This window comes from Monopterus albus, unplaced genomic scaffold (assembly GCF_001952655.1).
Source record: "Monopterus albus unplaced genomic scaffold, M_albus_1.0 scaffold47.1, whole genome shotgun sequence".
Taxonomy (NCBI): Eukaryota; Metazoa; Chordata; class Actinopteri; order Synbranchiformes; family Synbranchidae; genus Monopterus; species Monopterus albus.
Window position 1 is genome coordinate 1,258,470 of NW_018127927.1, and position 11,234 is coordinate 1,269,703.

At 40.9% G+C, this 11,234-nt stretch overlaps 2 protein-coding genes across 3 annotated transcripts in view; both read left to right on the plus strand.

Moving 5' to 3' along the window:
* The window catches only part of LOC109960409 (uncharacterized), a 19,057-nt gene extending 13,877 nt beyond the window's left edge, over window positions 1-5,180 (plus strand). For both annotated transcript variants that reach the window (XM_020600495.1, XM_020600494.1), the window contains 3 exons: window positions 1,012-3,148; window positions 3,606-3,908; window positions 4,901-5,180. In XM_020600495.1, the coding sequence (XP_020456151.1) occupies window positions 1,045-3,148; window positions 3,606-3,908; window positions 4,901-5,166 (2,673 nt within the window). In that variant the 5' untranslated portion in view covers window positions 1,012-1,044 and the 3' untranslated portion in view covers window positions 5,167-5,180. The remainder of the gene's footprint in view (window positions 1-1,011; window positions 3,149-3,605; window positions 3,909-4,900) is intronic.
* The window catches only part of gng3 (guanine nucleotide binding protein (G protein), gamma 3), a 20,407-nt gene continuing 14,336 nt past the window's right edge, over window positions 5,164-11,234 (plus strand). The window contains exon 1 of the mRNA XM_020600525.1: window positions 5,164-7,432. Within this exon, the coding sequence (XP_020456181.1) occupies window positions 7,380-7,432 (53 nt within the window). The 5' untranslated portion in view covers window positions 5,164-7,379. The remainder of the gene's footprint in view (window positions 7,433-11,234) is intronic.

Here is an 11,234-nt window from a genome sequence, read left to right on the forward strand (position 1 = left end):
TAGTTCTCTTATTAAAGAGACGGTTTTGTTCATCACTTCCTTGTCTGGCTATTTAATGAGTTCACCAAACACTTTTCGGCCGCATTACACGCACCGTTTCTGACAGTTACAGAAAAATTAACTACTCACAATGCACAAGTATTTGTGGGTAAAGGTTAAATACAGCTAAGCATCCATTTCTGGTAGAATATTTATCTCTTGTTACCATCAGCTATGAATTGGCTTATTATTTCATGTGACTTACGACATCTTATTAAGAATGAGGGAGAAAGGTTGTTGCAGTTAATTTGATGCAGCTTTTGTGACAGAGCTTTTATGAAATATCACTGCCATCAGGATTAGCTGGGATTATTTGCTGCTAACATCAAATAGGTACACACTCTTGCACTTTCAGATTTTGAATTTTAAATGCTAATGGCATTGAATATTATCAGAAAATGTTTTATAATAAATTTTAAACTTCTATAAATATAGATGAGCATTAAATGTCTGGCAGGTTGCCCAAGTATAAGCACACTGTGAGGTGCATGTTTAAATCAAACCTCAGTGGTTGAGTTTTATGAAAACATTTCTCCTTTGCAACAGCTGTGAAAGCAAATATGTGTGATGTTAAAAATTGAGATGTAACATTATTGATTGTTGGTTTTGTATCTGTTCTAGTATGTTTTGGTATGCAGAAGACACCTTATAGGTGACTTACAAAAATATGCAAAACACCAAATCTATTGTTTTTGTGAATGCGGTGTCATTATTGCTGTTTTCATTGTGGATTTGGGGTTTTGCTTTACATTTCACAGATAACTGACTTGATTCTTTTTAAATGTTTAAATTCCATAATTTTATGCTATGTGTGTATGCACTACATCACAAAGATTCATAGCTGCAAATCAGTGTTCAAAATTCTGAATCAATGTGTTTGCATCTAAACTGATAGAATGTAAAGTGTGCCCCACATTTTCAGTGTTTGTGCAGTTACAGTCATTTCCTGACTTCTGTCTTGTTCTTCTCTAGCCCTTTCCAATGGACAGCTCTGCATAAATCCAGATGCCTCCCCTCCCTCTTGATGAGCGCATAGTGGTCATCCAGCATCCTAAAAACTTGGCTCTGTGTGAGGCTTCCCCACAAACCATTGCACAGCATTCTTCTCAAATTTCAGTGTCCTCGAATGGACAAGTTGCCCACCCTCCTCATCTCCACCCTTCTCAGTCCCGTATCTATTCACCCTCCAATAAATCTCTGACTCTGTCATGCAGGTGCAGATCATCCCACACACAGAAATTCAAGGGTGACCAGCATATCATCCCAGCAGGTGTGAGACACATCCCAAGCCACTGTCATAGCAATGGCACAGTAACTCTCGGCCCACGGCTGCCCTCCCACACACATACTATTGATATCAGGGTGACAGTGGACAAAGGGGAACGGGGCAGAGGATTCAGCAGCTCATTAGGTCGCAGCGGAAGTGTTAAAGGTGGCAGAGAGAAATGTGCCTCTTTACAGTTGGATCAAGAACAGTGTGAGAGAACTGGAACTGCAAGGAGGTCAAGCTGTGCTGAACACAAGTTGCAGCGAAGTCGCCACAACCAGCTGTCATCTTCCCCAGGAGAGGTCATACAGTTCATCCCTGCTCAGGCTCAGCAGCATAAGTTCAGAAGTGAAAAGGCAAAGGAAAATGCTGGTTTACTTAACAGAAGTGACCAAGAATGTCCCTCTCTAGCTCACAAGAAGAAATCCAAACTGGGAACTGTTCATCAAAGCCATAATAGTCATAGTCCGCCCTACCACCACAGCTCTGTCCCAGTGCCCCATGCTGCCATCCTAAATGCCAACTATCCCCCATCCCCTTCCTCTCATCCCTCTCAACCCACCCATATTTCAGTTTTATTTCAGCAAGCCAGCCAGCCACACCTTCCCTGCACCAAGGATCACCACCCCCACATTCTTCATGGTCCGTCCCTCTCCCCCCGCTCCTCCCACACCGGAGGGTTCCCCAGCCCTGAGCATACTTGTACCATCGACTGCACTCACCCATTCAGTTGTGGCTGCTGGAGGCTGGTAAGATGCAGAGGGTGTAAAGCGTACTCTGATAGCTGCCAACGAGGTGGAGGAAGCTCTTCCACTTCATTTTCCTGTGTTCACAATGTCGGAGCAGTGAAGCGAGGAAGCAAAGACATGGGCCTGAGAAATCTGGGTGGGTGCCTCTCCACCACCTCCACTTCCAACACCTCCTCTTTGAACAGCACTGTGTCTGACTGCCAAGCCAACCTCTTCAAACCTCTCCGCTGTGCCTCCTGCTCTGGTGAGGCTGGAAACTTTGAGAGTCCTGCTATCCTCCGCAAAAAACTGGTAGGAGGATGCCTGCCCTGTACACCACTGTCCTCCTCAGCCCCTCTCCGGGCAATACAGAGGTGTGTCATGGGCTGCAACCTAAAAGCCTCTCAGACTGGCAGTTCTACCTGCAGCTACTGCAGCAGTGACCCTATAGTTGTTACATTCAACCCTCACCGAGGAAAACCCCCAGGAAGAAACATTGGAGCAGCACATTCAACAGGTATATTTCAAACCGATGATGATGACTATAGTGTGCATACTATCTGGCCTGACGAACTGGCCAAGAAAATGATACATTCTAAAGCCCAAAAGAATCACTGTGCAGGGATGGGAGCAGGGGTCGGGAAGACCTGTGCAAGCCAGGCCCAGAATGGTAGTACTGGAACAGGCCTTGCCTTCTTGGAGTGTCAAAACCTCCAGGAATATGCACAGTCTCAGCTTAAAGACCATGCAGGCCGGTGGCAACTCCAGCGGGGCAAAACACCTGCCTTTGATTTTACGGGCTGCAGGTCAGGATCTGGGTATGACAAAGGCCAGAACTCACTGAAAAGACTCTTGAATAAGGCAGAAGATGGAGGAATGGCTGATGGTATGATGCAAGATGGAGATGTAGCATATACTTGTTCTCCCACTCCTTGCTCTGCCTCCCCACCATCACCTGTGTCCTTTTCACCGCCACCATCTGCCCCTAGCACACTCGTCAAACCCAAACCCTGGCAGAGAGACAGGGAGGGAGGACACTCTCTGCCGTCAGCTCAGTCTCTTCACCTGACCTTGAACTCCCTCAACAGAGAGCAAGATGAGGAAAGCAGCAGAAGTAAGAACATCTTACAATGCACCTGTGACAATGTTGAAATATAGGCTACATAATAGATATTTCTATCCCCACTTCACACCCACCCACTTACAATTTAGCTTTCAGTTTCATAGGACCTACTTTTGATTTAGTTCACTGGTGATTATTTACATTAAATTTTGTTGCCATGCTATACATGTTCTCAGGTAGTATCCTTGTCTCTTCATGTTTTGTGGGCACAGTTTAAACTTTAACGTGGCCGTCTTAAGACATGTCTCCACCTTTTTTTTTTTTTTGATTTGATTTATTCTTTCAAACATGTAACAGTCAATATGTCAAAACACATAATTCCACACATATCCACAAGTATATTATCAATTTGCTTATACCTAGTACATGCTTGAAAGGAGTAGGAAGAAGTTAGACTTATCTAGTCCTACCCCCTAACATCATTTTTCTCTGTCTCATCTCCTTCCAGTGCGCCTTTCTCTGCCACTCTCCTCTTCATTGCCAGCATCTCTGTCCGATGAGACTGTGATGACTCCTGACGCGGAGAATGCTGTGGTCAGTCCCATCCTGCCTTTCCTGTATCTGGGGAATGAGAGAGATGCCCAAGACCTGGACCTGCTCCTACGCCTCAACATTGGCTACGTGGTCAACGTGACCACACACCTGCCCCTCTACCATGTCAGCTCTGGACTACACTACAAAAGGCTGCCAGCCACTGACAACAGCAAACAAAACCTTCGACAGTACTTTGAGGAGGTTTTTGAGTTTATTGGTGAGTCCCACCTCTGTTATGTTGTCATGTTTGTGTGTGTATATTGTATGTTGAAGAGAGTGAGTCAGCAGTATAGATTGAATGGGCAAGTTGCCTGAGGGCCCAGTGTACTCTGTCAGGTGGTCAAATTGCTTCAGAAACTCACTGCCCCCACAAGTTTCTGATGTCATTTTGAAAGGGAAGTGGGGCATTTCTGTGACTTTCCAAAACCAACAGTTTGACAGCTACACCCACTTCATACTGTAACTGATTTGGTGTGCAGAATTAAGAAAGTACACTGAATTTGAACTTATCTCTCTAGCACCTTTTCATTAGTAACAAGTATTTGAAGCACTATGAACAACCAAGTTTTGGAAGACTGTCTGAAAATATGCACTGTTATCTCTGTTTTTAACAAACCAGCTGACCACTCTATTTTAAAATTACATTTTAAAGTAAGTTGCCTAACACCAATAATTAGTGGAGATGACCATGTTATAATGTAGGCCAATAGGACAGGCATCTGCATACTGAAGTCAGCGGTTTGTGCTCAGCTGGAACTGTTAGCCAGGTGACCTGATTTATTATTATTTTTTAACTATTGCCACTCATATTCTAGTAGAAGAGATGTGTCAGGCTAGCAGAGGTGTAGTTTTGTGTTGTGGAGCCTTGAATATAAATAGGAACATAGATGTTAACACTCTATATTCCATCCATCCATTTTCCTCCACTTATCCGGAACCGGGTCGCGACACTCTATATTTTGATTTTAAAAAGACCTTGTTTATTCTTTATTTAGTGACACCTGTTGTAAACCTTGTTTAACATACAGTATGTTAGTTGTATGTATCAGTAATGATGTATGTTGTTCCAGTTTAATCCAGGCTTCATTGTGCTGGCTTTGTGCAGGGTATTAATCTCAGATGATGATGACATGCTCTGTATTTACAGAATGCCATTTTTACTTTTTTCTCTGAACAAGCTGAATTTATCTGTTTTCACGTTCTCCACAGAAGAGGCATATCAGAGCGGACAGGGAGTGTTGGTGCACTGCCAGGCAGGCGTGTCCCGTTCTGCAACCATTGTCATCGCCTACCTTATGAAGCACACCCTCATGACAATGACAGATGCCTACAAATATGTGCGGAGTCGTCGTCCTGTGGTGTCCCCAAATCTAAATTTCATGGGCCAGCTTTTGGAGTTTGAGAGAGACCTCAACTCTGGGGTGACTCCTCGTATCCTAATGCCTAAACTTAATGGTGTGGAGACACAGGTGTGAGAAAGGTCACGGGGTCAGGAGCACACAGGCTTACTGCAGGTCAAGAAGAGAGAAACTGGCAAGATTACAGTAGCATGAATGACTGTGAAAGAAAGAGCACAGCACATTTTAGAAGAGAAATGTGATGAGAAGTATTACAACTGGAAGATGTTGGTATGTTTGGCAATTAGTGTACTTTTAATGCTGTGAAACAAGAGACAAAAGATTGGGTGGTTCATTTGTTTAAGTAGCAACTCATAGACAACTTGATCATCGTCCAGTGTCCTGTTTATAAGCTCATGTGCCAAAATTTTGTATAGATCACTCTCTTTTTTTCTGATGTCTCTTGCTTCTTTTTCCCATCGTTTACATTGACAGCCACATGCAGAAATACATTTTTCATCAAGCATGCAGAACAAGAACGCACACATGGATAGGGTTCACTGCTACTGCTGTCCTACATCCACACCACCATTCTAGAGTCATTACAATGCATTTTACTTTCCTTGCATTTTTAAAGTTTGATTTATTATTGTCACAAGAAACTGCACAATATAGCAGCATGGACCTGGTAGAGATGTGAGTAGCATTAACCTGGGAAACCTTCTGTAAAAGAGATGAATCATTTCAGTGAACTAGCCTGTATATAAGCAAAGAAAAAATACTGCAAGTCTTAAATAATGCTGTGCACTGTATGGGTGAAGCACTCACATTGCACTGATATAAGCTTATTATTAAAACCTCAATTCTTTCAGACATTTTATACACTCTATAATTTAGTATGTTTGAGCAGAGGTATGGGTCCCTGGTAGGCTAGTGGTTAAGGCGCAGCGCTCTCGTCGCGGTGCCCCAGGTTCAAATCCAGGTTGTGTCAGGAAGGACATCCGGTGTGAAACACATGTCAACATGTGAGTTCTCAGTGTAATGATTTGCTGTAGCAACCCCTAAACTGGAAAAGCCAGAAGTGACTTTCTTTTTATGAGCTGGCAGGTGTTGTCCAGCTGTTAAATATGCTTTAAAATAACAGACCATCTCAAACTGTGCACTGTTTATTTCATGGTAAATTAATTTGAGAAGTATTCATTTTTATGATATGCAAAGAAGCCATGTAATGTTCAGCATGTAACAGTCCTGTAGCATGGTGCATGGGCTGATATTTCTGAAAATTTACAGAGCACATGGTAATCTTACAGTATTTATTGGCAACAACAATTAACATCCTGTTTTATCTGTGTGGCTGAGAACATAGACTCAAAATATTTTTTTCTGTTATGGTGGAAAACCTGTGTGAAACTCTAAGCTTTATTTTTGTAATTTTTTATATTCGGTCTTGACTCGTTTCTCTTGGCTTAACATCCTGTAGCAAATTACAAGTGTTATTTCCTTAATTGCAGTACCAGAAAGGGACTACTACATAAAGGGTAGTAAATTCATACCTAAATCACAAATGCTTTTACAGCCAAATCTGCTTTATGTTTTATTCATTTCATTTAATGCCTTTGTGAAAAAGTCAACAATCATCATTGTTTTTTCAAAGGTGGTGTTGTCTTAGCTGATTAGCTGGTCTTTTGTTACTTCCTCCACGTTCCTTTGCCTTATTGTCTTTACTGAACTTATTAACTGTGGCCCTCATGACTATGCATTAATTTTATTATAAAGGAGAAAGTTACTCCATTCACTGTGAACTCTTCTCTATTCTAGGGGCTCAAGCTTGAGTCCTACATGTTAAATAACAGTTATAGCATCCTTTAAAAAGTTATATCCTTTACAGCAAATCTACACTAAAGCTTCTGTCTTAGGTTTGGACATAGAAAGAGATTAAACTAATTATTTTTTTTTAAAAAGACAAATGTTTTACAGAGCATCTTCTTTTTACAAGACAATTACAAAAACTGTCCGATAAACCCATTATAAACTACAAAGACAGTGATGAATGCCTTCTGTGCAGCAGTCTCTTGAATTTGGGGCTAAAAGCGATGTGCAACAGTGTGATATTTTGTCAAGCTTACAGTTTCCTGGGAGGACGCTGTACATATAGTTTATGAGAAGAAAAAAAAAACGGAAATACAGAGTCAGCCATGGAGGCAAACGAGACTGAAAAGTTGGAGTCCGTCCAGTAGCGGTTGGTTTTATGGGATTTGTAGCTAAGTCAGCTCTGCTAGGTGAGTTAGGCATAAAAGGGTGGAGTTTGAGAAAGACACTCAGTAACCTGGCTGATAGTGCAGCAAGGTCCAATGAGTGGCTCTGGAGCAGAAGAAAGGTGTGTGAATGGGGTTAGGATAGATAGGTAAGTGCTTTGAAGAAAGTGTAAACTGCAATATATGTGTGGTTTATGCCTGCTAAGCTGAAGTAAACTAGCATAGGAGGACAGGCTTAACAAAAAATGTTTGTTACATGTGGCATGCTTGAGGCCTGTGTGGTTTCTGGTGCAGCTCAAAGGAAGAAGTTTGGCTAGTTACTTGGTGAGCTATCTGAAATTTTTGATTAGTTATTTTAAATGTCTGGTGGCTAGAACAGCAGTTGAGATGTTTGCTAGTGCTAGTGACTGTTTGGTAACAGTCTGAATTCGCATGAGTAGATGAAGGGTTGTTGGGTATGTGGGTGCAGGCAAAGAGAGGGCTAGTTTTGGGATACAGTGTCATAGGCCAAACTCAGTGAAACACCAGTTAGTGAGAAGGTGCCCACCTGATGACCCTGTAAACTTGCCTTCACTCCTACACCCACACAGAACTTGTATTGGTGTTGGTGATAATACAGTTAAAAACTCACTAGAATTGTTAATAGTCTTCTTTGTTTGACAGTCTTGGTAGAACATTGCCAGTGGAGGGGACCCAGCTCTCAGAGGTGACTGCTGTTAAAAGTCAGTTGGGCCAGCCACCGCTTATACAGTGCAGATGCTGTATGTCAAGTCACATATCTGCTCTTTGCCTGGGTGAGGACAGGGTTCAGGGATTCTTTGTGTTAAGGGTGGGTTAGGTCTGGAAAACTGTGTTGCTTATTGTGGGGCTTTGAAGACAGCATAGCCTGATACTCCCCTCTTTGGGACCAAAAGATGGGTAAACATCATGTAACTTGTATAATGAGCTTCCATATAAATGCTCCCAAATTCATTTAATTGTGTATTATTGACTGTGGTTTATCCAGCTTTGATTTGCAGGACATTTAAAGCATAGTTTTCTATTAAAGCTCCATATTACATCTGTGAAGTCACTTGGGAAGAATGGCTGAACAGGGGAAAACTGATGTTTTCTATTCAAATTGCTAAGGAGGAGAGTGATTTTCCACATTTTCTAAACTGATGCTAAAATTGCTGATGCTAAAATTTTTGATAACATGCTGTTATTGTATTCAATTATTTAAGACTTAAATATTTGAAAAAATTGTAAAAGCTTTTGCTAGCATCAATTAAAAACACTATTAGTATGATATACCTGCAGTGATATGGGGCATGGGGTCATTTGTGCTCGTTTTTTATTTGATTTGCATTCTCTTAGTCCTTTAGGATTGAGGAAATAAATGGTTGTGCAAACTGACATGACACCTGGGCACTCTAGAGTGGCAGGTGGCACAACACTATCACTATATTTAACTGATTATTAGTTATCTGACAACGCATCAGGTTAAAGAGGGAAGCCACTAGCTTTGGTGTTCATAAAAACCCAAACAAATCAGTGTATGTGACTGAGTGTAAACACTATACTTGAGGTAAAAGTTTAGGGAGGCTCAACAAAGCTTTGTTTTTTTTAACCAGGTCTAGTCACCTCTTTTCCAAGTTTTAACTCATGTTTAACAAAACACCCTGCTATAAGTTTCTAAAACCAAAATGCCTTGTGTAATTTGGTTCTCCAGTGTTGTCAGTTGTCAGACACGATGTTGTAAAATGTTGCTTGAATATTGCTTGTTGGTTTTATTTTCTGGCTAAGTGACTTTGATAAAGGCTATATATTTTTCTACAGTCATACTTCATCATGTTGGGTATACACATATACAGTATGTGTATTTACCATTTTTTACACGACTCTTTGTTTTATATGAAAGGCTTGTACAGAACAACATCTTCCAGCTCTGCAGTGACAATATGGATCTTCAACTGTGTGTTGCATTGCAGTATTGTAATTTCACTGTTATCAGGCCTCAGTAAATGTTGATCAAGACACCGTAATCCTGTCTTTACCTCCTGCCTTTACTTCACCATCACTGGAGAGACTTTTACCAAACATGCTGTTCATTCCTCCAGCATCTCCAGCTCAGCTAACAGTAGTAGTGATAACCTTTGAAGAGGGCCTGTTGCAATTGCTTCTTGATTTTATACAGACTTTATATGCAAAATGGCTGTTGAAGCAATTTCTTTATGGACTTGCTGTGCAGAGTCAGTGCTGACCTCTGACATTTACTTGAGTGATACATCGAAGGACATTGAACATTTTGTCTTTAATTCATATGAACTGAAGGGCCAGTGTCTCTTTGGGTGTCAGTGTGTGTAAAATCTTCTGTTTGTGTTTTGCACTTGAAAAGGTAAAGGCTGTTGGTGTGTGTATGATAAGCTTTTGGGAACATTGTATATCTGTGTGTTGATTATTTGTGGGAAATGAATTATTCCTATTTGTATTTCATGACTAATTTTTAAACATCATGTTACTTCCTGTACCAAATATTGAATTTAAGGATGTTGATTCATAGGAATGATGATAATGATTGAGATCACCTCCTTCCTTTTCAGAGGGGGTAAGAACTCTTCAGGTATGACTATCATTGTAATGCTGTGCTGTTTCACTCCAATGTCTGCTCTGCCTCCTTTAGAGACCCAAAACTCTTGTTACCTAACTTGTGATGCTCATGTCACTTCATTCCTTTTCATAATGGATTTTTTCTCTTAAGCAAATGTAATATTTTCATAGTAACTGGCCCTTGTAGTAAGAAAAATGTTTTTACCTTAATGTACTAACTATACTCCTCATAATTCTTTAAGGTAACTAAAGGTAACACTGTGACTAATACAATGCTGCTATATCACAAGGACTTTTATTTTGTATGTCACATTTTGCAGATGCAAAATGGTGAGTGTTACTAAAGATGATGGATGTGGGGGGAAAATAGTGGGCTTGAATGCAGATTCTTGCTTACATTGCTGTGCACAACCGTAGGATCTGTAGCTGTTCCTGTTGGTCTTCCTTAAGAGCATGATAGAAAATAAAGAGGGTAAACTGTAGCAGTAGAATATTTTTTAAACTCCATCTTACTGGTCACTGTGGTTAAATAAAACTCTGATTTTGTATTTTCGACAACAGTGCTCATTGTAGTGGAAAGTTTGTGTAGGTTCAGTCACCATTAATGATCATCTTTAGTTGCAGTATATGAGAGAAATGCATTAATATAGGAATATTTGACATTAATCTAGATTCAGCACCTATCAAAAAATATGATAATTTTAAAAACACCTAAATGCAGCTGAAATTTTGACCAGATGCTTATTTGTATCACATTGCCATGTATAATCAAAGTGTATGTGCGTATGTTGTGTTAACATGTACAGTACAGCAAGATCTGTTTTAAGTTTTCATTTATAATTTGAGTAAAATCAAACACATGAAAGATTTTAAAATAATTCTGTTTTCTTGCAATGCTCGCAACATGGCTCATGGTTTATCCGTCACTTTAGTCCAGACTGAAATTGCTCAGCAACTATTAGATGGATTGCTTTTACATTTTGTAGACACGCTCCTTCTTGATCTTATGCTAGCATAAGATGTTCAACATATAGCTTCTAAACATCAGCATGCTAGCATCATTACTGTGTGTCTGTTATCTCGCTGATAATGGCATTTAGCTGAGATCGTCACTGTGCTTAAGCTTCTAGTAGATACAGCTGTAGTCTTTTGTTTTAGACATACAACAGCCGAGATACATAGTCCCTCCAGCATGTCCTGAGTCTTCCCCGGGGCCTCCTCCCGGTGGGAAATGCCTGGAACGCCTCCCTAGGAAGTCTCTCAGGAGGCATCCGAGACAGATACCCGAGCCACCTCGATGTGGAGGAGCAGCGGTTCTACTCTGAGCTCCTCCCGGGTGACCGAGCTCCTCACCCTATCTCT